This window comes from Stigmatopora argus, chromosome 14, assembly GCF_051989625.1.
Source record: "Stigmatopora argus isolate UIUO_Sarg chromosome 14, RoL_Sarg_1.0, whole genome shotgun sequence".
In the NCBI taxonomy this organism is placed as follows: domain Eukaryota; kingdom Metazoa; phylum Chordata; class Actinopteri; order Syngnathiformes; family Syngnathidae; genus Stigmatopora; species Stigmatopora argus.
This window is the reverse complement of record NC_135400.1, coordinates 7,278,127-7,304,931: the sequence shown is the minus strand read 5'-3', so window position 1 is coordinate 7,304,931 and position 26,805 is coordinate 7,278,127. Positions and strand designations below refer to the sequence as shown.

Below are 26,805 nucleotides of genomic sequence, written 5' to 3'. Positions count from 1 at the left end.
TAACAGGCGGTGACGGCGGGGTAAATAAGCGGCGGCCATTTTGCGTCAGAGTACTTCCCTGTTGTGGAGCCTCTCCGGGTATTCCGGTTTCCTCCCACATCCCAAAAATAAGCATGGTAGGCTGGTTGAACAGCCCCCACGAGCTGAATCTTGAAAAAATATGGTTAATTTTAAGTATGGAGTTATTTACTGCATCTCTGACGTTTATAAAAATACAGTACATTGGTTTAAAATTGAGCAATTAGTCATTATTTTAATATAGATGAAGAAAATATATAATAAAAATTTAAGAAATTTATTTTGTCTCCTCGCAAACCAGAAGTATGCATTACATACGTTTTTTCATGTCTTAGCATTTATTTTCATTTCAATACTAACAAATTCCAGCAGCATATAGTATATGAAACAGCAATAGCCAGATAAAATATATACAACAAAAAAACATAACGGGGATTTATTAAAAAAATCACAATGGAAAAACATAGCACTTTATGAAGCAATGGCATTAAAAACATGACATTTCTACCAGTGTTTAAACTCTTACATACAAAATGTTCTCTATGGAATGCATCCCAATTTTAGTATATCCAGTTAAATTTGGGGAATTTAAGACTTCAAAATTGGTTAAAGAGCACAATAATGCCATTCATGTTTACTAATCGTAGTGACCTCCACTTTAGTTTAGAATTCGGATGCACTTTACCTAGCTTGCATCCTAGATATATTATGCATTTGCCACAACACAACAGATATTTATAGGCAACATTATGCTATGTTCCACCATTAAACATTAACAATCACAACCACAATGTCTACTGGCTGCCGCAAAAACACAATTTCTCATCACTGTAACTAAAGTCTACTCAAACACATTCAATATTCTGTCTTGAAACAGTAATACATGTACCAATAATATTTTTGGGTTAGTAAGAGCTTCCTCCAGTGATTGCCATGAAACTCTCTTCTTCTACGTTCCCTTTTTATGCACATAATAAAGGCCTTTCAAAGTTTGATGTAGCTGTTTTGAAAACAAATTGGCTTTATTGTTATCCTCTAGCACATCTTTGTCTAGCTGTTGTAATGTAACTCAATGCTGCTTCAATATTGCCTGATCCGAGAAGCATATGATGACTTCAATTGTGAGATTACAATCCAGTTTACACAACAACTAGGCAGCGATGCTGTTTCGATTATCTGTGTAGGCCTTGTTCTTCTGTCAGTCTTAATGGCCCAGTAAAATCAATTCTAAGTGGCGATTGACATCAAATTTAGTCATTCTTGAACCCCCCCAAAAGTACCGAGCACCATTTGATAAATAACAATTTTCATAATCAATCCACACCTTAAAGGTCTCATGATACATGTTGCTCTTTAAATATATTAATGAAGGGTGGGAGTTTAACATATTAAATTACAGAAACCAGTTAAAAAAATAACACCTTTTAATTGCAGGTTACCTCCTTCCACACCTTTGTCAGTGCAATTTTTTGGTACATGGACCAAACTGACACGTCAGCTAAAATAAAATAACTCAGTAAAAATTTGGGTTTGTGCAACAATATATATAATCTGCTAGTCTTTACATAATTAACCCACATATTTTTTGCTCAAGTTACAGAAGTTTTAGTCCTCTGAAAGAAAAAGTCAACCAGCAGAAGAAGGTTATGCACTTTTTTTGGTCTTTTTTTGACCATTTAAATGTCGGTCTCCTCTGGGGGGAAAAAAACAATCCTAAATTGGCACTTTTATGAATTGTTTGTCATTTACAATGATAGATGTCCAATCCATTTGAAGTGGGAGTGTTGGCAATGCATGAACAAATGTTAATTTACAGCCACCCTCCCAGTTCAAATGAATTGGACATTGATGGGCAATAAACATGAGACTCTTCCAATTCCACCCTAATATTAACATAAAGCCTCGATTTTTTTTCCCACTATAACTTTTTCAGTGTGTTATTAATTGAACCACATTGTCCTCCCTCTTCTAATTTGGCAAGGTTTCAGCATTCAGCACATTTCATCAAGAACCCCAATAAAAAAAAGGTGACATAAGCCACAAGTCAAAAAATGATGGCAATTTCAGCCCAGTAAACCTAGATGTCAACAAAAAAACTGTGGGCTTTAAAGTGCAGTATCAAGAAGCTAAGTGAAGCCATACAGACATTGAAACAAATTGTAAATAGATTCCAGGCTGTAATTGCTTCTCTGACATTAATAACGTTACCGTCTAATAAACATATTACAGAAATACCCCAAGCACTTACCTAAAATTCTCCCTCCATTTAAATACTCTCACCATGCCATAAACCTGACATGAACCTCAGCGAAATAAGGAAAAGCTCAGAGTTGTCTGTAAGAGTAAAGGGGAAACTTCAGAGAATGTGGTCAAGTCTCAGAACTCATCGTCAGAGCTGAGCAACATGGTCTTCTCATTGTCCCCTCTGGTGCTGAGGTTACTATGGCTGCGAGAGAGAGCGGGGCCGCCACCTCGCTCCAGCGTGGACTGTTGGGTATACTGCTGATAAGCTGGCGAGAAGTTATGGATGGCATCCTGCACCATGTCCCCTGGGTTCATGGTCTCCTTCAGGCTGCTGGAGATGCTCTTCATTGGTGCACAGCGTCCTAGAGGTCAATGAGCAATGTTAGTATCACTGAATAGAGAAATGATGAGAGATACAAAACAGAAAATGCTGTTTATTCAAGAAACTCCTATGGCAGACTTGAGTGTTTATTAAGAGAGATCCAAGATGGCGGCGCGCACGGGTGCAGCGGCTCTTTGCTCTCCAGTTTGGTGTTTTGTTTTCTCCCACCAATTTAGTTATATGCAGCTGTGTATGATGACAATAAAGGCTTTTGATGATTTGATTATTCTGAGTTGGGAAGGCATAAAAATGTTTGCTTATCAATCAAGTAATTTGCCAGGGTTAACTATAATAGAATATCAGTCGCCTATCACATAGTATTGACCTGTCAATGCTCAGATTTTGTACTGTGTACTGCATATGTGTCAAAGAGGCGGCCCGGGGGCCAAATCTGGCCCGCCGCATCATTTTGTGTGGCCTGGGAAAGTAAATCATGAGTGCCGACTTTCTGTTTTAGGATCAAATTAAAATGAAGAGTATAGATGTATATTAAATGTCCTGATTTTCCCCCTTTTAAATCAATAATTGTAATTTTTAATCATTTTTTTTCTGTGTTTTTAGGTCAAAAATCATTTTGTAAAATCTAAAAATATATTTAAAAAAAGGTAAAATAAACATTGTTTTAGATCTATAAAAAACTGAATATTCAGGGCTTTTAATCCAGTTCTTTTAATCCATTTATAAAAAAAAAATCTAAATATTATATCTAAAATGGTCCGGCCCACATGAAATCGAGTTGACGTTAACGCAGCCCGCAAACCAACCCGAGTCTGACACCCCTGGTGTACTGTATCATCACACATTATTGTAATAATAATAAAATGGGGAACAAAATATTAAATAGGAATCTGTTTGCATAAAGATAACTGGTGAGTTCTTCACCTACACATTTATAGACCAATGATGCTGCTGCCAACCCACTGAAGGCAAAAGAGGGATAAGTGCCTTGCGCAAGGGCACTAAGACAGTGAACCATTGTAGCCTGGAATTGAACTACTGACCGTTCGGTCATAGAACAACTTGAGCAACCAACTGAGCCACGGTCGTGCTGATAAAATACCGCACATTGATTTGAGGAACTCGTTGGTTAAAAGTGTAACATTGTATAAACTGTCTATTGTGGCAGTCCTGTGTTAAAATGTGAATGTGCCATTAGAAAGAAATTGGAAATTTTGGGGGCAAATTTTGGTGGAGTATATTTTGGCCCAAAAAATGAATACCACTACAGCTTTGATATTTGATAGTTTTTTTTATACGCCTACGATGTGAATAGGGACCGAACTTCTCAATCAACTCCGCCAACTTCAGAAAAATACATTATAATTTGTCTAATAACAGTGAATAGTACTAATTTACAATTGTAACCTAACAAAAGGAGGCATGCCTACGCATTTTTCAAACACAAGCGCAGCAAACGCTACTGGCAGGACGGAGTTTTACCTAAAGAAGTACATCTGTTTTGCTCACATCTGATTGCAATTCATAACATATCAAGATAGATTGTGGAATGAAGATGTAAGAGGACAGGATTGGGGGTAGTGTTGCACCATATATACAAATAGCTAAAATGACAAAACTACATTTTACGTGTTTTCCTTCGTTAGCACCATAAATAGAGCTGCTTCTGAAATGATTCCATATCCCATAGTACTAAAACCAATTGGCCTCACCATCCCCCTATCTCTGCTCAATAGTGGGTCAATACGTGAGTAGAGCATGCAATTGAAAATAGCAAAACATAATCCAGACAGAACATACACAAAACAATGCGAATGAAGTGTAAACCATAATAAAAAAATGAAACTGAACTTTTTGTTAAAAAATGTCAATGATGAGACAGTAACTAACTCTTTCCCTGCCACTGACGAGGACAGACGTCCAATCACATGGCTCTTTTCATCCTTCTGTTGTGAATTTAGGAGTAGTGGTACCTCGACATACTAGTGGCCTGACATACGAGAAATTTGAGATACGGGTAAAATTTCGGGCAAATATTTATCTTGAGATACGAGACAAATTTTGATATACGAGCAGACAGCGGACGCGAGAGGCTGCTCATAAGAACATCATGGCCACTGTCTCTCTCTCCGCAACTCCCTCGTGTAATGTTTCTCTGGTCGCAACTCCCTCTTGTAATGTCTCTGCGAGCACTGGGCGGAGCGTTGCATTTTTTCAGTGTTTTTTCCCCCCGTTAGTCATTGTGAATGGCGAGGCGATCGCTAATACGAGTTATATATACTACTCGTTGGCAAGTGGTCGTGCGTTATCCTATTGTGAGGACATTTGTGTGCATAATGTTCGGAATATTTTTAAGAGAATACAAAAGCAAACTACCATCGATAGGTTGCATCTGAAACTCAGGGTGGAGGCGGGGCAAACACAGCGGGAGAAGAAAGGTATAAAAATGTCAAACAAATTTAGAATTAAGTTTAGTGTAAAGTTAGATTAAACTTATTTTTGAGTGTATGCATCGTAATCCAAGTTCATTTAAAATTCTTTTATGTTATCTTACGAGCACATTGCCGTGCAAATATTCTCCCCCCCTTGCCCCCCCTCTATGTCCCTCTCTCTCTAACCTCCGCGAAATCCGTCTAATTTTAGTTCTATTAAACACATTTTAGTATACTATTAAACCACTAGTTATTTGATACTTTGTTAATAGATGGCAAATTAGAACAAGTAAAAAAAAAATTCCAATCCAATATCCTGTTTTTGGTGTTTTTTCAGAGGGTTAGAAAAAAATAATTTGTTTTTAGTTCATTTCAATGGGAAACGTTCGTTTGAGTTACGAGAAAATCGACATACGAGCTCAGTCCTGGAACTAATTAAGCTTATCTCGAGGTACCACTATATATCACTCGTAAACGTCCAATAGATTTGACGTAGGAGGGTGGCAGCAAATGAACGTTGATTCATCTGTCACTGTCAATGGCAGGCAATGAGTAAAAAAAATGATTGGTACAAAAACATTGACTCAGGTCACACCTACCGTATTGTCCATAGTTTGGAAATGAACCTTTAAATGCAGCATGACAAGGAAGAACAAGGACAAAGGGAAATACAGTACAGAATTGAGAAAAGTGACTAAAGAGGAAAATAGAAAACAAACAAAATAAAAAGACTCCCAAAAGAGGGCATTAATTTTTAGATAACGTATAAAACAAATTACCATATGAATCCAGTCTTTTGTCCATGTAGACCTTGTAAGTGAAGGCATGGCGCAGAGCAATGGCAGCAAAAAACATCTCAATGCAGATGATGAAGTTCTGATACCCAGCAGCAACTGTTCCTTCCCCCACTGAAAAGTCAGCAGAGTTTATCTGAGGAATAGCACCGCACTTCTCTAGGATGGCCAGCAGCATACCTGGAATGGATTAAAGGCACATTACAGGGGGGAAAAATTGACTTGACATAAGAGTGAATTGAATTACAGACATGGTCGCGATGCAAATTCATCTCATAAATCAAGCTACTGTCATCCATTACGGTTGCAGTAGGCCATGTGAATTTAGTCAAGTATAACATTGTGCACTGTTAGTTGTGGTCTTCTTACCCTGCCAGAAAGAGAGAAAGATGACAGACTTGACCATGAAGAACTTCAGCACAGGGCTGTAGGGGACAAGTAGCTCTCTTGTGGCAAAGTAGAAAAGGAAAAGCGCATACAGCGACAGGCTCACAGAGATGTTGTAGATAATGGTGACATACAAGTAGCCACTAGCCACACTGGAAGAAAAACGCATTAGGAACCATTAAGGTGCATTGTATAACACGAATGAGAATGTGCAAAAACTGTTTATATTCCCATCAACTATTATGCATTCATATAATGTACCGTATTTTCACGACTATAAGGCGCACATAAAAGTCTTAAATTTTCTTTAAAATAGACAGGGCGCCTTATAATCCAGTGCGCCTTATATATGGACCAATACTAAAATTGTTATCACAATAAAATAAAATAAATCAGTCGATATGACAACTACGGCAAGCAGCCCCCGACTCTACTATTTTCCCGTAGAAAAAGTACTGCGCAGTGACTGCTGGGATATTTAGTTCTTTTGTCAATACACCCAGTATGACTGCGAGCACACTAATTTGGTGCTCACCGTCATTTTGGCTGTATTTACAAAAGAAATCCTGCCGCTAGATGTTGGCGTCAACAGAGCATTCAAAGCTGTATATATAATATGGATGAATATTGAACCGCAACATGAGATTATGGCTACGTGAGGCGTATGTCAAGCGACCGGATGGCTTTTTTCACGGCTCGCCGTCACTTTTGATTTGCAACCAAGTCACGAAAACGAAATGATGACGTGAGTATATTGTAAATGGCTAAATAAAGTACAACCAAACTCAGTTTTGCTTCCGTTGCCATTTTTAAAAATGTGTTTTTAGCGTGTGGGTGTAAAAATTGCCGTAACAAGGAGAGAAAAAAAAATCCCATTCCACTTTGTGTCGTGAAAAAAAAACGCAAGGTAACCCGGGGTCCACTGAATTGATGTTTTATCATAGCGAATTAAAAAAAAAATGGTGTTCAAAACTAACAGAAAGTGACCCAAACTCAACAGGAAATGATCCCATAATTCCGCTAAAATTAACAAGGAAGGAATTAATTTAAAGTGGAAGGACTGTGTGTGAATCCTCCATTACTACAAAGAGTCATGTAAAATCAAAATGACACCGTGACATTTCTTGTGAGCCGAGGTGGTGCAAAAACAAATAACCGAGTATCGATACATTTCCAATTAATGATCATATCCGGATCCAACATTTCAGTATCAATACTTTGATACTTTGACAATCCTAGACAGATGTGAATGACTATTAGCAGAGCGGTTTAGAAACATACTTGAAATCTCCATCTTTGTATTTTCCAAAGGCCTGAAGAATGACGGTAATGACTGCCATGAGTGGTTTGACCACACAGAACTGTAGAGTGGCCTGGGAAAGCGACAGATTCAAAGTCAAATCTATATAAGTGGGCAGGGAGGGAATGTATAGCATTGTCATTATACTGTTTGTGCATATACAGTCATACCTCTACTTACAAATGTCTCTAGGTACAAAAATTTCAGGTTATGAACATTCAATTGAGTGACTAGAGATACGAAAAAGTTCCCAGTTACAAAATCCCCCAAAAAGTAAATGCATTTCCTCATCCGTTATTTTATTTTAAAAGTATTGTCGCGGATGCATTGATTCTCCCTCGCTAGCCTCTACTGGGCTCTCATTGGCTGTCTCACAACAACCACTATCCATGTTTCAAGATTATCTCTTACATACCTGTCCACCTCGGTAAATACTCCCCTTATCAATGATTGCAATTCCCCTATTAAGCGATTAAAAACCGTACAACTGCAACGCGACGCACCAAGTCTAAAATGTACTACAAAGTGCACAGCTTTCGGCCCTGGTAGAATGGGATCTTGCCGCCATCTGCCGGACAAACACGGGTATTACGCCTCCCGCGGAATATTTCAGCCATTAAATTAATTTTAAGACATGAATACATCATTTTCTTATAATTTTCTCTAATTTTTGTGTTTTGTGTGAGGACCGTGGAACGAATTAGAGAATTTACATATAAAGTACTGCTCTACTTACAAAATTTTCAAGTCACACAAAAAGTTCTGGAACCAATTAATTTCTTAAGTAGAGGTACGACTGCATCTTGAACATTGGATACATGCATTAAAGCCATGTAATCAGATAATAGCAGACTTTGTACCTGTTTGCAGAATCTGAGGAACCCAATAGAGTAGGTCTTACCCCACAGACAACAGGTCCCATACACACAGCTTGACCTGTGCAGGATTGCAGAGAACAAATATTTATGGGAACAGGTGCAGATTATGGCACTTGTTTTCAGCGATCAATAAACCTTACTCAATGGATTTCCCTCGGATTTCAGCCATGATGGCACTCTCGCCTCCCAGATACTCATAACAGAGACTGAGGAAGTTATAGATGACAAAGGCTGGAGAGAGCACAGAAACGTTAACCCTACTCATTCAAGAATGAATACCTAACTCCTTAGGGGTTCCACAGCAAAGGATCCAATTCCACGTAATTTGGACCACAGTTCATTTAATTAGATATCAGTGTTTTAGGCCTGGATGAAACACTGTTTGAACATCGCCATGTTTTGCTGCCTGCACCACCTAACATCGGATGTGTAAGACAATGGACGAACATTTCCGTATTAATGTCTCTAACGTCCTCTTTGCAGCTGTTTTTGTAGATTAGCTAGTCAATGCAGTCTCACTACAAATAAATAATAATGAATATAAAACAAAGATAACAAAGGAGATGTGACAGGACTTGTTCGATCACCAAAAAATTTAAGTACTGCATGCTGACGAGCTTTTTTTGGTCCCTTTTCTGAATTTGATGGGTTTCATGTGGTTGCTAGGAAACAGGTTAGCCCTCTCCTGCGGTTGTCAACGTGCCACAGAGGCATGAGAATGAAGACTGAAGCATTTGTACACAAACGGTATACATTAAAAGCCATTTAGCGCAAGCTAAATCTTCTTCTCCCGACTATCAATGAGTACAGCATTATAAGTCAAGGCTAATAACAGAATAAAATCCTTATCAGAACGAATCTCTCTACCTACTCACCTTCATAGCAGTCTCTAACTGTGTCAAAGTACACATAGTACTCCTCATTGGTAAAGAATAGAAGGCTGAGCCAGGAGTCAAAGGCATAGATGGGAACAATGAAGAGAATCCTCACTATATGCCTCTGCTCATTTGGAGAGCTGTAGTAACGTAGGTGCATGTAGATCTTAAGAGAAAAGGAAAACATTATTATTAGATTCCATATGGGGCAGGTCCGCACTTTAGGTAAAACTCTCATAAAAAATAAACGTGAAATAAAATAAGATTTGACAATAGACCAGAGTAATACTACGCAGCTCTGAAATCGTTTTAAAAAAAGAGCTGTATGACCAAAAACCTTGTTGTCCCTTTGTATGTGCTTCAGCATGCCTTTGTTTGTATGGGAAACCTTGCAGATGGAAAAGTAAGACGGTTCAAAAGTGAGGGCTTAATGTTCGAGTTAGAACCCATTCCATGGTAAAAGATAAGATAAACCAACTGGTGGTGGCCAACATGTTCTCAAAGCAAGATAAATCAAATTATTTGATCTTACAAAACCCATCTTCAACTACTTAGCATGACTATCAAGCATTTTTCCCCGTAGAACCAAGTTTCTAGTCATCATCTGACCAATACCAGCCTTGCAGTGAAGAGAGGCGTTGGTAGAATCCTGTTTTTAGGATTTTTTTTCTAGCGCCAGAAATTTTAGACTACTCACCAAGTGAGCCAGGCGAATTTAATGAGGTGAACAGTGAATAATAACAGCATTTGTATCTCTGAAGAAATAGAAAATAAACAGTGTCTATTCATGAAATGAAGGTCTACCTGGTGGCATGTAATCAGAAGTGCTGTCCAAACAAAAAACCCTGATATAGTTTGGGCAGTAGAGGTCATGAGAAAAATGGGCTGCTCTGGAGTGACCAATGGGGCCTCTGGTATCCTCGAGGTGTTTGACCCTGACCCTTGAGGTAGCATGGTGGCAGTCACTCTGGGTGCAAGTCCTGCAGGAGAGTTATTAGCGAGCCTCTCTGACAAAGGTGTATCTCTTTTCCAAAGCTGACTCATCTGTTTGAAAAAGCAGAGGAGAGGAAGCATTTTAGCAAAGGTGATGATCAAAAGCAAATCCAAGTAGGGTTGAGTATCAACTTTCATGAGTTGATTGAAACAGGGACTCGTGTGGCCCTTAAAAAGGAAATTAACACTCTTGAAATTAGTTCATGACGTTTTAATATCTGTTCAACTTGACCTGGGAGGACTGGCAGCAATGAACTTGATGCAAGTTCTTCCAGTTTAAGTGGATTGATCGTCTATTGTCATCAAACATGGTTTTTCAATTGAGTGCATAAACGTGGCGTAATTTCGAGGACAGGGCAAGGTTCATTGTGTATTTTATAAAGTAAACTGCTGCATTATTTTCACTCCAGTGTCCTACAGTCCATTGAAAGTCACGAGTCATTATTGTTTTTATGTGACAACAATATGGATTTTGCTTCTCTTACTCGTCAATAATCAACTCGTATGCGTTAGAAGGCATTGATGACAATCACTGCCTCTCAAAATAGACCACGATTCTTCAAGCAAATACGATGTATCGTTTAAAATTCGTTTACAAATATCTTGCAAACGTAATGTATGGGACTTACCTCCTCTGTAGTTGTGTTTAGCGGAACCGCTTCGTATAAAAATCAATTTAGCTCATCTCGTGCCACTTTGATGACCCACGCTGTGACTGTGGCATTCTGACGAAATACAATTTAATTGTCGAATTGCTGCTTTAACAAGAAGACATTTTTCTCTTTGCAAAAGCGAGAATGTAGATAGATGGAGGGCTAAACCGAGAGAAGCTAACTCGCGTTAGCTTGTCGATGGGTGACTTGTTTTTTTTTCATTCAGAAATTTTAAAAAAAAGAAGCTAAAATGTTATGAAAAGCCTCAGCCTGAGAAGAATAATTCAAATATAGTCCTATCTTCTATTTTTCTTGCGAGAGCCAACAGTCAAGTCCAGCGTCCTTTAGTCATTCACATTCCCACCAGTCGCAAAGCAAACATCAGTTGGGCATGCGCAGTAAGGTTTATGGCCAGATCATAGGATGTAATGTTGTTTAATAACTTCAAATTAAGTCAAAATAAACTTGATTAAATAGATCCCTACGGAGTTTCCCTTATGCTAGTGTGAAAATAACAATTTTAAAAAAATAAGGAAAAAGGACCCATCTCAATCCAATAATCTATACCTACAGGATAAAAAAAAAACTACAAATACAGATTATTGTCTATTACGTAGTGTTATGCTTAATATTACTCAGCATCTACACTAATGCTCTCCTGGTGATGTACTTCAGTACTACCTTGGCATCAATATCGTACAGATAAGAAATGATGACATTAAATCAACAAGATAGTGAGATTTGGTTTTATTACTTCATAAAATATACACAATTACTGTTGTAAATAAAGTGTTAAAGAACTGTACAAGATATCAGTACACAATACATTAAGTGAAATACTGTCACCTGAACCTATTGCTTACCCACCCCCAACACACATACACACATACACAACAGTTACACTGCCACTGGGTCATGGTGGCCTGTACAAAGGTAATTAATTACACAGTACCAAGCTATTTACACATCCCTGCAATTGAGTCACTTAGGTTCACTTGAATGACATCTTAAAGAACGCAGTTTAAAAAAAAAAATGGAGTGGGACATCAAGCTATTAGACTCATTTCTGCAGGGGGGGGTTATAGAAAGCCCTGTGTTTCATAAAGGTGATCAGAATTTGAAAGGAAGTGGGAAAACAAGAAACATGGAACACGTTACTTCAGGGGACAGTAAAGAAAGATACATTTAAAATAACATTTTCAAGCTAACCTTAGTCAATTAACAAATAGCAGAGGGCGGGGAGGTAATCCACAAACACAAATTGAATCGTGAAGTCTTTCTTACTGGGGATTCTAATGCCAGTCACACTTTCACACCCATAAATTTAATACATCCACACATACAGTTGGTATGACCCAGCTGGCAGAGCAACATTGATGTTCAAAATATAGTACTGTAAATACCAAAATGTTTGAATCCCATACCATTAATACACACGTTCCTAATTTTGATCTAAAAACTAAACAAAATGGACTTCATAAACTTAAAAACAAAACAAAAATTAACATATTTACAGTGATGTAAACATAAATGGATGGCCCCGGCCCCCCAAAATAGCCCATAATGGACTCTTCAACTCTATTTCCTCTAAGTGTTTAAAAAGGATTTAATTGAAAAAAAATTACCCTGCAAACTATAGCCACTTTTTGTTGGTAAACAAAATGCACTGGACATTTTCTGAAGACACCACGTCTTGAGTTTTGGGAGTGTTTTTGTGAAACGATGGTGCTGGATAAAAAAGCCTATATAAGTTATAAGAAATGGGTACTGAATATTGTTGATGATTTGAGTACAGTTAGAATAGAGAAAGGACAAGCAAACATCTTACATGAAACAGAATAAGTATAAGAACAGAAAATAAAACCTTTAAAACCCCTTTAGCCATCAATGCTTCTATCTTGGACTTCCCTTAAAAGGGTTCAATTTCCACTTGGACTTTAAAAAAAGAAAAGTTAAAAACAGGAGTGGACCTTTGAAATGTAACATGCTAGGACCCGTTATCTTTTCACGTCTTCCGATTCCTCTCATTCATCAAGACTCCAAGCTTGCTGGGGGAATGTTTCTCAGAGGGGGGCAGTCACGAGCAACCATGATGTCACTTTTTGCATCGGCATGATAATCCTGGGTTTGGCAGAGGTTTCATAAAAGACTGGATGCTGGCTACTATAAAAAGTACTTTTCTGAATGCTGCAGGAATCTGTTGTACTTGTCCAAATACCCACATGTCCATTGGCATCAATCCTTTTATTAGTCGGAGTAAAAATGAAGGGAGGGGCCAAAGCAATAGCTATAATAAAATCGTAGCCCTGCAACAAAAGGAATTATTAGTCATCCATTGTAAAGCAGTAACGTATTTATTCGAGTATAATGCGCAAAATTTTGGACCAAAAAATTGAAGCAAAGTTTGGGTGCGCTTAATACACGAGGTTTTCGCTTTTATGATCAAATCCTGGTGAAAAACTGCCGTTCGGCAGCCGTTTCAATGAGATACGTAAAAACCTGTCGAGAGCCCGCTCTATTGGCCGGTGCTCACACTTAGAAAAAAAAATAACCCAAGAAAAATATGTTAGGCTTCAGCAACCATTTTGAGCTGAGAAAAAGTGAGAAAAAAATGTATACCAATTTCACCCAATTATGGGTGCGCGTTATACACGGGTACGCGTTATACTCGAATAAATACGGTATGTTTCGATTCTCACTGAACGCAGAGAACTCCCTCACCTGTCATTGTATTTTTCATGCAGAGCCAAGAAGCTTTACTTGCCCATGTGCTCGAATGGCACGCTCACCTGCAGAAACAAGTATAAATGTTTGACCCATAGGAGTTCAGTCTCTTTTCAATCAGGGAGAATTATAGAAATCAATTTGAAAAGTTTAAACGTCAGGGATACATTTCAGATCCACCCACAATTTGTGGCCATCTGCAAAATCGAGGGACTATTTTCTCACCTGTGACGTGGAAATCCTGGACTGGTCATGGCGGGCTGTCAGGTCAGAGGACGACACATTAGCCGGAGCTCCACGGTGGAGTCGCATGCTCACCTTCCTTTCCCTCTCTGCCCGAGAAATGGCGCGAGGTGATGTGTTTCCTGAAACAACGTGTTAAATTGATACTAGGCTCATAGTATGTTTAAAAAATAATAATAATAATAATGATTGGGAACGTGATTTGGAGACTGTCAACTCACCCGACTGCTGGACCCGTGAGGCAGGATTAGAGACGGCTTGTTCTGGTCCGTTTCGGGCTCTGTTGGCTGGTCCAGGGTTAGAACCCGGGGCGAGACTTCGCAGCCCGGAACCCCTGGGAGCAACACCAATCCGATCATCCCTGTCATCACCAGTCCTCCTCTCCCGGTCTCCATCTTCTGTTGTCCGTGTGGCACCCTGTTAGGTAAAAGCAGCAGTAACTAAGAGTTATCAAAAAGTAAAAAAAAAATCAACATTTACTAGACCAAAACAAATTTTAAGGCAATAAACCTTCACTTAACGTTAACCTTGTTATCTGGGGGCTTACTGAACAAATAGGGGCCGAGAAAAGTTATTTAAGACAAATGTTTTGCAATTAGCTTCACTTTTCCAACAATTAATTTTTTTTACCCTTTACTGAGCAAGTGACTTTCTTAGCATTTTATGTTAAAAAATAAAAACAACAACAAAATTAAAAACCTGCCATCCACATATACTAGATATCGATCAATGGTTTCGTATTATTAATCATTTATGAATAGAAGGATAATCAAATATTAAAAACTTTTAAGACTAATAAAAAACTCAAATACACTATTTATGGTCCTTCATAATGCTATAAAGTAGATTTTTTTCTCCATAGTTTAACTATTGCTTACCACTGAGAAGGATATGTCCAATTTATTTAAAATAGGAGTCCGGCAGTGAATGCTCCTCTTCCAGTGCCACTGATGGCACTAGATGTCCAATACATTGAACATATAATAATAAATACTACATTAAATAGGTTATACTTTTGAGCTTACTGTGTATTTTGTTCTTATTTCTCCATAAAGAGTAGAGAGGATCTATGCTTTTTTTTAATTTGGAAAAAGAAAAAAAATTAGGTGAAAGAAAAGCCAAAGATATAATTTTTAAGCCATATCACCCACCCCTAATTAAGACTCTTGCACAACTTACAAATTTAAGCATATTCCAGTCAAAGACATAATCATAGGATAAGCCCTGCCGGTGAAAGAGATTTCTGAAGAGCTGTCGTAGGTAGGAGTAATCTGGCTTGTCATCAAATCGGAGAGATCGGCAAAAATTCAGGTATGTGGAAAACTCCCCTGTTGGAGAAGAAAATTCATATTTTGAGATATTTTTTTCTTTTTTAATTCATCAATGTATACAGAAAACCTGTGAAAATCCAGCACCACTTACAGGGGTATCCTTTGCAAAGAATCTCAATCGGTGTGGACATTTTCTTCTCACTGATTCGTTCATATTTCTGTCTCTTAGTAGCAGCCTTAAGGCCTTGCCATGGTAATGATCCCAGGTTGAAATACATGAGGACATAGCCAAGAGACTCCAGGTCATCACGTCTGGATTGTTCTGGAAACATTTTTTTAAAGAGTTAGAACTTAACTAAGCAATACATTTCAATGGCAGTTTAATTTCATGTGCACATATAGCTTATTTTACCTGGGATGGCATGATTGCATATCTTTTCTAGTCGAGTCACATGCCAAGACCAAGTCTGATATTTCGGAAATGTAGAGGGAAAAAATAGCACCCTCTCCCCCATTTGAACAAACCTATCCAACATTAAATATTTGGTTCGCATAAATAAACTTATGAAAAATACCTCAATGTAATATATTGAGCCCTCTTGAAGTTTGCTTTACTAGTGTAAATATAAAGTATAGTACTAGTATTGTATGTATTTTATTGCAGGATACCTCAGGATTATTTTTAGTTTGAACCCTTAAGTCTTTCACTCCATTTTAAAGTTATAAACAAATCCATTCAATTTTAAAGCTTGGCATTGAATGATCATGTTTCACTGCCTTTGACGAAAACAAACGTCCAATCCATTTTGATTGGGATGCTGGCCGTCAAAGGTCGACAATCAGTTAGTACTTCAAAATAGCTAAATATATTTTAAATCCCCGATCATTTTTAGCCGATTTTAATCCTCTTAAAATGACATGATCGGGCTCGATTCACAATCCCATGATTGGATTTGGGACATTTCTATATTTTACCCCAAAAAATTAAACTGCATAGAGCCTACAAAAGTCTACGTAGAATATTAATACCAAAGGGCAAAGGTATTATTTTCCAATTCAGAAAAAAAGTGTTTAAGTATATTTAATGGCTTCACAAAAATCACCTGAATAACTAAGTCAAAGATGCGAGTGATTAAAATTATTTTCTGACTAAATCTTAACTCCTTTACTGCCTCTCAGTGTACTGATGAGTTTTTTGAGGAGGAGATCAACGCTGATTCTGTGGAGAGCAATTCTTGATTCCGCGGCTGGAAGGTTGTTTTAAAAAAAATTAAATACCCATGAAAGAAAATTAATGCAAAAATCATCCTAAATTATCTGCAATACCAAAACATTGTGAAACATCATGGTTATGAATTTACTAACAGCCATAGTCTTTTTCACTATTTGGGAGATTTATTTGCATTGATAATATAATATAATGTATAATATGTATATAATATACATGTATAATATATAATGATATACAATGATATATAAAAAATATAATAATAATCAGCTGTCAGGCTCTTTGTATTGTATTTGACACACACAAGACGCACCACATTTAAAGGCGCAGCCAGGCATGGCAAAACATACACCAGCTTAAACATACGGACACGCGCTAAAAACATGTTTTTAAAAAGGCAACCGAAGCAAAGTTGACTTTGGTTGTACTTTATTTAGCTATTTTACAATGTACTCACATGTTTTGATCAATCATCACCCACAAATCCATCAAAGTCCTCAGTTTCTGTGTCCGAATTTAACAATTGTCCAAATGATTCATCAAAAACGCCGGGTTCCCTCTCTTCGTTGTCAGAGTCACTGTCATTGCCATGTGGCTCCACAGAAATGAGGCAAAATGTGGCAAAATCTCGAACAACAGTGCAAACAGACACGTTCGTCCAAACGGCCACAATCCATTCGAAAATAGTGGAGTAACTAGCCCGGCACTGCCTCCTACTCTTCGTAAAGCTGTGTCGGCTTTGGCAAAAGCTCGAACAACAGTAAGAGCAGACACGTTCGTCCAAGCGGCCAAAATCCATTCAAAAATAGTGGCGTAACTAGCCCGGCGCTTTAGTTAAGCCCCCGGGAATGACGGCAAGCTCAGAGTTCATTTTCGTGACTTGGTTTTTCACCGCTGCTGCGAGATGGGCACGCGCAAATCAACTCAGCTTCTTCTTCTTGACTTGGCGAAGCTCGCTCTCCTGCTTCCTCCATTTGCTAACCATGGATTCGTAGATCTAAAATTCCCTCGCAGCTGCTCTATTCCCATGTTCCCCTGCATAATTGATGGCTTGAAGTTTGAACTGAGCTTCGTAAGCGTGTCTATTTGTATTATATTCATTTTCGGGGGGCCTTAGAAACCAAACCGAAATTGTTTTGCAATTAAATTGCCTTTAGCGTCTGACCCCACCCACGTCCGCCTTCTCTCTAGATAAGAAGCGTGTCGGCAAGAAGTGTCTGAGTCCGGCTTTAGAGCTTACACACTGTCCATTTTGGAGAAAATTTAAGACTTTTTAGTGCGCCTTATAGTCGTGAAAATACGGTATATATATATATATATATACACACACACATACATATATACACACACACACACACACACACATATACACACACACATATACACACATACATATATATATATACACATACATACATATATATATATATATATATATATATATATATATATATATATATAATGTGTATATGTTTATATATATTTCAGCCACATGCTTATTTATTTATTAACTTATTTATTACCTATTTATTTATGTCTAAAATGTCTTTTCCTGTGTCTGTATTCTCACCCTCTTGCTACTGTGACAATGAAATTACCCAAAGACGGGATGAATAAAGTTATGTAATCTAATCTAATTTCAGACCGCCGTTGTAATTTTCTGTGCATAATTGCCCTGATTTGCCATTGATTCATTTAATCTCCCAAATATTGTATTAATTAGCCTTAACACTTTGCTCTCCCTACATTCTGCCTCTTTCACCCATTGCTGAGAAATTCAAACTAGGAGAAGAGGGACACAGTATAAGACGCTCAGTCACAGGTCATTGTGGCTGACATACTAGAGCAAAGTCAATACTAAAATTAATTGACAACAAGTTCATCAATTTCCTGTTTTAGCCCAGGGGAAAATGCATGTTGAGAGAGATAACCTTTCAAACCAGGTATGCTTCAGCACAAAAGTAGTTAACAGGCAGATGCCAAAGAGGGCAGGGATACAATCGTTTATAAATGAAGGAGAATGTGTGTAAACAACAAGACTGAAGCAGCATTCAGTCAGCTATAAGCTCTGCTCTGTCTGGGAAAAATATGACCTGATTCATTAAATGAGGACAGCAGGTAGGGCTGGGTGAATTTGACAAAAAAAAACTAGGTCAATCTCGGTGATCAGCTGTGAGATATTTTAATTCAAACATTGAAGGTGCAGATGCAAAGTGACGAGTGAGGCAGATTTTGAACAAAAAAAACAGTTGAAATGGCTTTCAAGCATTACACTGCAGGGATGTCAACTTTAAAACTGTTCATTTACATTATAAAATTGGTAGGAATTTTATTAGACTTATTTTTTATATTATTTGACATCGTTTGGGGTTCTTCCAGGTTTCAACAAATGGAATTTCAGACTTTTTAGATTAGGTTCTAGAACAAAACTTAATGCGCAGTCAAAGACAAATTTTATAACAGCACCAATTTTTTTCTTGCTGCTTGGACATTTTTTAGACACAACACAGCACAATTTAAAAACAATAAGACAAAATTGAGAGCTCTTTTTTTAACTATCAGGAATAGTACATTTAGACTATTTTTATTTTTCAAAAAATATTTTGACTGGCTGTCTGCCTTCCCTGAACAGGAAAATCTCAAGTTTGGTACAGGTACAAGTTAAAATATTAGTACCCTTTTAAAGAAATTTGATTCCAGCACTTCATTATCAATGACCATATGGGTCCAAAGGAAATTGTATTTTCAACTAGTCGGTTCACAAAAGTTCCAGGGACTCAATAGACAAAATCCTTGGCAGCATAACAAATTGGGTTAGTGAGTACATGTCATGTGCTGCTTACCAATTCCAAGATGCGTGTTGAGAGAAGCATAGCGTGCTGTGCCCGTGAGGTTTTTATTCTCCCTGTAGGGGATGTGCTGGTGTGTGCGGGCGTCACGGTATTTTTTTGCCAGGCCGAAGTCGATGATGTACACAAGATTACCCTTCTTGCCGAGCCCCATTAAGAAGTTGTCTGGTTTTACATCACGGTGAATGAAGTTCTTGGAGTGGATGTACTCAATACGACTTATCTAGAAAGTTGAGAAAGGGGAGAAAAATAGTAATGTTTTGTTAAAACAAGATGCCTGGAAATACTTTGATAACATACCGGAAGATTACATTTATATGACCCCTGAGGACATACGAGTCTGTATTCCACAAAAAAAATTGTGGAAAAACATACCCCCCCTCCCCCAAATATCTGCCATTTATCAAGTCAGGAAATTGTGAAAGACCTCAGCTAAGTGAGCATTCAACAATCTTTTTTTCATTTTTATTATTACAATGTCATCTTAACTCACATGTGTCAAAGTGGCGGCCCGGGGGCCAAATCTGGCCCACCGCATCATTTTGTGTGGCCCGGGAAAGTAAATCATGAGTGCCGACTTTATATTTTAGGATCAAATTAAAATGAAGAGTAGAGATGTATATTAAATTTCCTGATTTTTCCCCTTTTAAATCAATAGTCATTTTTAATCAATGTTTTCTGTGTTTTTAGTTTAAAAATCGTTTTGTAAAATCTAAAAAATATATTTAAAAAAGCTAAAATAAACATTGTTTTAGATCTATAAAAAACGAAATATTCAGGGCTTTTAATCCAGTTTTTTAAATCCATTTATTAAAAAAAAAATCTAAATATTATATCTAAAACGGTCCGGCCCACATGAATTCGAGTTGACGTTAACGCGGCCCGCGAACCAACCCGAGTCTGACACCCTTGCCTTAACTCGTTGTCTACCATTAATAGCAACAGACATCTAATCCATTTGAACGGAGTTCAAGTGGAAATTTCTGTTTGAACTTACAGTTTATCCATAGACCACGATTATTTATATCCCTAACAATTCCTATCACAAAATATACTTACATATATTAGAAAAAAATATTGTCTCAAAACAATAAAATATTGTAATTGAATTGAGACCAAAAAAAAATCAAGAGAAAATAAAAAAACGTCAGTATGTCAGTAGAAAAAATATAAACAGTCAAATACAAATGCATTGAGCTTAGGAAAAATGGTTTTTCAAGCAAGTAACCAAACACAGTAATGACCTAGTGATATCCAAAGAAAAGGTTTTAAAGTCATACCATTTGGTCTGCCAAAAGGAGAACCGTTTTGAGGCTGAATTTTCGGGAGCAAAAATTAAAAAGATCCTCAAGACTTGGACCAAGAAGCTCCATCACCATCACATTATAGTCTCCTTCTGCACCACACCACTTTATAGATGGAATGCCCACTAGAAAGAACAAATAAACATATGATATTGGTTTAATTAAACACAAATGAAACTTTAGCTTTTTAAACTCAAAGTAGACATTTTAAACACATGTATTTTATTAAATTCCTTTCAATTTACACTTTATTCTTCCAGTAATTTACATGGCGTTTTTTCTGCTACAGACAAAATGCAGAAAATGCTCTGAAAAAAATTCCCCTGTTCATCACATTTTGTGGAAAACCAGGGTGATCATTTTCTTGTTTTTGTGAAAATAACTGCTTTTTAGAGTTTTAGGTAGATATATAGTCAGGTGAGATTGCTGTTAAATAATACTAGCATATGTAGCAACATCCGAAAAAAGGTCAAATGAACATTTTTGGTCTTGTTTTAAGCCCAATTAATTTAACTATTGAGTAGAAGTTTGGTGTTTGTGTTTCCAACATGCATTTAGCATATATGTAAGGCATAAGCAAATGACAACTGCTTCTCTAGCTGTCCGTTGAACAGAAATAGGATAGCATTACTAACAAAAAAGGGAATTATTGATATTTTTGATGATACTTTTCATTCTCACGCTACATAATTTGACACGATTCTGGCTGGCAGAGCAAATTATTGTTGAACATATACTAAATTAAGCTTGTGTGACATCGGTTTGCAAATACATTTAGCCTTTCAGTGTACAGTGGGGGACATGGAAAGCAAAATGGGGAAAAACATCTATAGGTGATCCACACTGTGATTGCATTTGTAAAAAAAAATTAAAACAACAACAACTTACTTGTGGCCAAAACAGAACATGTTTTCAATAGATAAAGGGAAGACGTTAAAATATATATAATTTTTTTAACTGTGGGGTATGAGTGCACACTGTATATCCTTGCCATATTAGGAATAAGATACAGTGGTACCTCTACATACGAGCTTGATTCGTTCCGGGACTGAGCTCGTATGTCGAACGAACGTTTCACATTGAAATGAACTAAAAACAAATTAATTTGTTCCAACCCTCTGAAAACACACCAAAAACAGGATATTGGATTGGAAAAAATGTTTTATTTCTTCTAATTCTAATGACGCGCACAAATGTCCTCACAATACGATAACGCGCGACCACTTGCCAGCTTGTCAGGGTGCCTCTTTTCTACAAAATCAGAAAACTCTGGCCACTTCGCTAGCATGTCTTTGATATCGATTGTAGCCAGGCGGCCCCTCTTCCACCTACTCCTCGCTACAAGTTCCCGCAACACCTCCAAATGTTCACTCTCCTGGAGCTCAATAAAATCCTGTCATCAGTTCTTCGTGGTGCTTGGCGATTAGATCATTCACATCTGCCTCGTTAACCTCTGGCACGAAGGAATTTCCAAGTGACACGATATCATCCATGACAATGAGCTAGCTCCGTGACACGGGGAAAATGCAAGCTCCGCCCAGTGCTCGTAGATATCTGTTATACACGAAAGAGATGCGGCAAAAAAGACAGTGCGCTACAATGATAAACAGCCTCTCATGTCTTGGCCACCTGGCTTTCTCGCATCTCGAAATGTTTCTCGTATCTAGAGATAATTATTTGCTCAAAAATTTCCTCGTATCTCGAGCTGCTCGTATGTAGAGGTACCACTGTAATTGCTAAAAAGGAATGAGTTTTGTTAGTACCGCCCCCTTGCATCATCTTGTAGAATTTGCTCTCAATGTGCAGCTGTGGATGTTTGGTCTTCACACATTCAAGTTTGATGGCTACTTCCTCACCAGTGGCAATGTTGGCACCTGAAAAGATTCATATAGTACAATCATTCATAGAAATTCAAATCAAAAGAACATCATTTTTATTTACCAAGGTATATGTCTCCAAAGGAACCACTTCCTATCTTTCTTCCCAGTCGATATTTGTTGCCCACTCTAAGCTCCATGATTGCGAACAGTCACTGTCATTTAGAAAAAGACAAAAATATGCAAAGTTGACAGCAAGATAACATACTAGAAGAGTAATATGAGAGTGACTAAAAGGGGGGAGGGGGAAAGTGGTGGAACAAGTCATTCAGACGCTCACTCACGCAGTCCTGGACAATCACAGACACATTGATTTGAACAGCGCTAGTATGAAAACTGAGCTGGGCTTGCAGATCAGCAAACAGCTGTCTGCCCCCCAGTCATGCACAAATAGATTTGGAGAGTAGCTAGGCGGGGGTACGTAGTTGTATGCAGTCAGATTGGCAAAAACAAAGGCAGGGGGGAAAGAAACAACAAAAAGAGGGCTTGGCAGAATTCACAGTCGCCAATTGGAAGAGACGTTGAGATGAAAATAAATAAATAAACAACTATGACTAGGGAGACTAAGGGGGGAAAAAAGTAGGGCTTTGAGTTTGCTGGGCTTTAACTCCACATGATGCAAGAGCTGGATCATCATTTATTCAGAACTCTACCATGCCACATTTTGCAGCCAATGTGAAAGCAAGACTAAGCTCTTAACCAACTTTGGTGAGTAAAGGGAGGCAGTATTCACAGTCTGCTGGCTGCCTTAATCAGTGTCAGAGCCCTAAGATGACTATGTGCAGTGGACTAGAGAGCCAAGTGCTGCTGAGAACACATCAGCCCAAAGCATGACTTACGAAGCGAAGAGATTTGCTTCCTCGCAAAACACCTTGGGTACATGTCTGAAACCAACTGTGTCTTTTATAGAAACTGCCATGTGTGTAGACTTGTTCCAAATTAGGCACTGCTGCACCTTCAAAAATACACTTCCAGTCAGCCTCTGGATTTTTTTTAACTGAGATTCTTGGCAACTGAGCATTCGCTGTAAGATGGATCATTTTAAAACTTCAATGAATTTTGTCCTGTCACTCACAAGTAACTCAGATTTCTTAGTTTCTTCTTTTTATTCAGCAGCCAAAGAGATTTTTTTTCTCTTTGCTTCTATAATAGCCTTCGATGCATTGACTGTAATCCACTGTGGCACTGTCCTCAGTAGGACTGAAATCAGATTTCCAATTTTAATCTTTGTTTCCCCCTTTTTAGCTTACAGGACAGGAAATAACAAATTTCATAACAGATCAAATAATCTCTTTTTTTTTTTTTTACCCCATCATTGAATGTTGACAGCTTCCGAACAAAGCAATTTCTCTTATATTTAAATTTAAAATGTCCACCAAATAGCAAAAAAAAAAATCATTAAAGTAGCCTGTCTCTAACCTTTTCTTGACTACGGTTGTAGAACGTCAAATCGTTCAAGAGATCCTCTGGAATTTGTAGCAATTTGACAGCCTTTAAATGCTGTTTCTTTAAAAAAGCAAATGAAATTACTTTGTCCATGATTTATGTATTCTGTACAGAGATAAATGTCACAAGTCACTTCAAAAATATACTCACAGGAGGAGACAAAAAAATTGGAATAGTTCCTCTCTGCTCACAGTACTTGTTATTGCAAGCTGTATGTACATGTGATCTATAATGCACTTTGAACTACGGAAGCCACAGAATTGATTAAAAACACGGCCTTTAGCTAGTTTTAATCAATCCGTATTCATTTACCCTTTAGAAAAATGGACTGTAATCTCGCGGTATATTTTGTGGGTCAACATTTTAGCAAGTTATTTAAATAACACAAAATTTGTCATTGAACTAAGCCCATATTCATGGGAAAACTAAATAATGTGAATTTAATAACGGCAGGCAGAAAATAGTCTTCCTCCTCTACAGTCTTGTAAATAAAGCCAATCTGCCAATTTTGAGGTGATGTAATTCAATACGTGAAGGGTTATTTTATTTCTTAGGATGGGTCATCTCAATTAAGGGTATAATTATTTTGTTTTCCAAATGATTTGCTTGCTGGTGTATAGCAATGTTTCCCAACCTTTTTTGAGCTGCGGCACACTTTTTGCATTGAAAAAAAATCTCAAGGGACACCAGCATCTGAAAATCTTTTCATTTAAAACTATGTCACCTATATTAACAATAGTGATTCTCATCAAAGTTTTATATGCTCCTATTTTGCTCAAAACACAAGAATGTCATTATATAATAAAAACTAAATTTTTATATGATTCTTTTCAGTTGAATGGGAAAAGAGGACAGGTGTTTCTAATATTATGACCACCTTGTTCCCCTATGTATAATAAAATACAAACCACAGTAACAGTTCATTAATCACTAAAACATTGTCTAATTTTTTTTTTGCATAATTTACTTTGTTGGAATATAATGAGTAAAAAAAGTGCCCCGTGGTTGAGTGGTTAGCCTGTCAGCCTCAGAGTTCTGGGTTCGATCGCAGCTCAGACGTCCTATGTGGAGTTTGCATGTTCTCCCTGGGCTTGCGTGGTTTTTTTCGGGGTACTCTGGTTTCAGCTCACATTCCAAAAAAACATGGATGTAGTTGTGGATATGCTCCAGCAGCCCTCACGACACTTGTGAGGATAAGCGGTTCAGAAAATGATTGAATAAAGCAATATGTGGCCTCCTTGCATTGACAATCAATGTCGATAATATTGTGGACAAAGCTGGGTATTGCCCAAAAAAGGAAAATAGTACGAGTGAAGTGATGTGCGAGGGTCTGCAGATGTCCCCATTAACTTTGAAAAAGATATTTCTTTAAAATAATAAGTCTCAAAAGGAAATCCACAGACTCATACATGACTCATGTGCTAATATGGAATTTATCAATAGGACAATGGACAGGTTATATTTTGATTTATAGGTCAGTTTGGTTGAGGGGCCGCCTAGAAAATACCATATAGGTATCGAGAGCAAAATTATAAAGTAGTTGTTAAATTTAGAGCAATCTTTAAGTATAAAAGTTAGTGGAGGGGGAAAAAAGACAATAAAGGGGAAAATCTCACATCCCTCAAGGCAGGTTTCACAATCGTGAAATGAAAAGCAATACTGACACGCCTCTCACACAACTGTCAATCCATCATACATTTACATTCAAATCTAAAAACCTCTAAAACACTTAGTGTAATATTATACTAGTCGTATACACTTGTACTATATATAAATACATATCATTAAACGCTGTCCAGGATTTACTATGCTACGTTAGCAATTTTAAGCAGAGCTTCACAATCAAGGGTGAAAGCCTAAAACAATGCGTTTTTTGTGATTTCTATTTTCAAAACTGAGTGTGTAAAAGACATACATGAAATGTACTCTAATGCCCGAAAATGACTTTAACGACCGAAGTACAAGGTGTCGAACCACGGTTAGCTTTGGATCGTAAAGCTAGTAGTGGGCTAGCCGAAAGGTTGATACGTAACAATTACAACCGTTTCTTTACATTTCAACTAATAACTCCACACTTCGCATCCTACATACAACCACACCCATTCTTACTTTGAACATTTCTGTGTTTATAGACACGTCCATCCATCTAATCGCCCCCCTTACCCTTATGATGTTAAGCCGTGAATAGTATACTATGGCTCGGCCGCATCAAGCCCCTCTTTCCCCCCTGGTTTCCCCGGTTCCCGAAGCTTCCACTCACCCGATAATGGTTTCGTATGAAAGCTGGTTCTCTGAAAATGGTGTCCCGGGAGTTGTCAGGCAGTTAGGAACCTGGGTTGAGGAGGATTGGAGCGGATTCTAGAGGCGCTCATTCCCCCAGCTCGAAGCTCCGTCGTCGGCTACACTCCCTGTTGATAGTCCCTGAGAAGCTCCAGTGGCACGAGCGGCCGTCCTCAACGAAATTGCCAACCCCGCCCCCGTTACGTAATCGTCGATGATGTCATTCTCCCGACGTCAAAGCACGGGTATTTAAGGAAAAACGCACACATTTTACCCCTTTATACACAAATTCCAGCACTGCCACTAATTTTTCACACCGTCGTCAACGTGAACCTTTTCGTAGCACTTACGAACTTTTATCACGTTCTCTTTTGTGCATAATGACCTTTTATCAATACATTTGATCAACCAAAACATGCAAAGGAGAAAACAGCATAAAATGATCAAATCCTGTTGTGAGAAAGGGAGTTATTTAGTACTGTAAGCAGCAGTTTACAGGAAAGATTAATTAGAGGAAGTTATTTTTTTTCATTTTCTGAACCGCTTTATCCTCACTAGGTTTGCAGGGGGTGCCTGAGCCTATCCCAGCTGACTTCGGGCACACCCTGAATTGGTGGCCAACCAATCGCATGGCACAAGGAGACAAACAACCATTCACACTCACCCTCA

General features: G+C 37.9%; 2 protein-coding genes across 4 annotated transcripts; both read right to left on the bottom strand.

Annotated features, from left to right (window-relative positions):
- Positions 1 to 226: 226 nt before the first annotated feature.
- On the bottom strand, positions 227 to 11,293 carry LOC144088071 (transmembrane protein 184B-like). Of its 2 annotated transcripts, XM_077618284.1 has the most exons (10): positions 10,891 to 11,293; positions 10,073 to 10,312; positions 9,269 to 9,434; positions 8,534 to 8,624; positions 8,376 to 8,451; positions 7,497 to 7,588; positions 6,198 to 6,367; positions 5,814 to 6,008; positions 5,634 to 5,660; positions 227 to 2,624 (listed from the first exon to the last, which is right to left on the bottom strand). In XM_077618284.1, the coding sequence occupies exons 2-10, from the start codon at positions 10,310 to 10,312 to the stop codon at positions 2,395 to 2,397; spliced, it is 1,287 nt and encodes a 428-aa protein (XP_077474410.1). In that variant the 5' UTR covers positions 10,891 to 11,293; the 3' UTR covers positions 227 to 2,394. The 2 variants fall into 2 exon arrangements, with proteins under 2 accessions (XP_077474410.1, XP_077474411.1); XM_077618285.1 differs by lacking the exon at positions 5,634 to 5,660.
- Positions 11,294 to 11,646: 353 nt separating this feature from the next.
- On the bottom strand, positions 11,647 to 26,351 carry LOC144088072 (casein kinase I). 2 transcript variants are annotated; one of them, XR_013304800.1, is made up of 12 exons: positions 26,117 to 26,351; positions 22,475 to 22,565; positions 22,297 to 22,407; positions 20,510 to 20,658; positions 19,224 to 19,452; positions 15,304 to 15,474; positions 15,061 to 15,209; positions 14,103 to 14,298; positions 13,957 to 14,003; positions 13,864 to 13,898; positions 13,636 to 13,703; positions 11,647 to 13,220 (listed from the first exon to the last, which is right to left on the bottom strand). XR_013304800.1 is itself a non-coding variant. In XM_077618286.1 (11 exons), the coding sequence occupies exons 2-10, from the start codon at positions 22,548 to 22,550 to the stop codon at positions 13,671 to 13,673; spliced, it is 1,254 nt and encodes a 417-aa protein (XP_077474412.1). In that variant the 5' UTR covers positions 22,551 to 22,565; positions 26,117 to 26,350; the 3' UTR covers positions 11,647 to 13,220; positions 13,636 to 13,670. The 2 variants fall into 2 exon arrangements, 1 of the variants encoding a protein (XP_077474412.1); XM_077618286.1 differs by having other exon boundaries at positions 13,864 to 14,003; positions 26,117 to 26,350.
- Between the last annotated feature and the right edge of the window lie 454 nt (positions 26,352 to 26,805).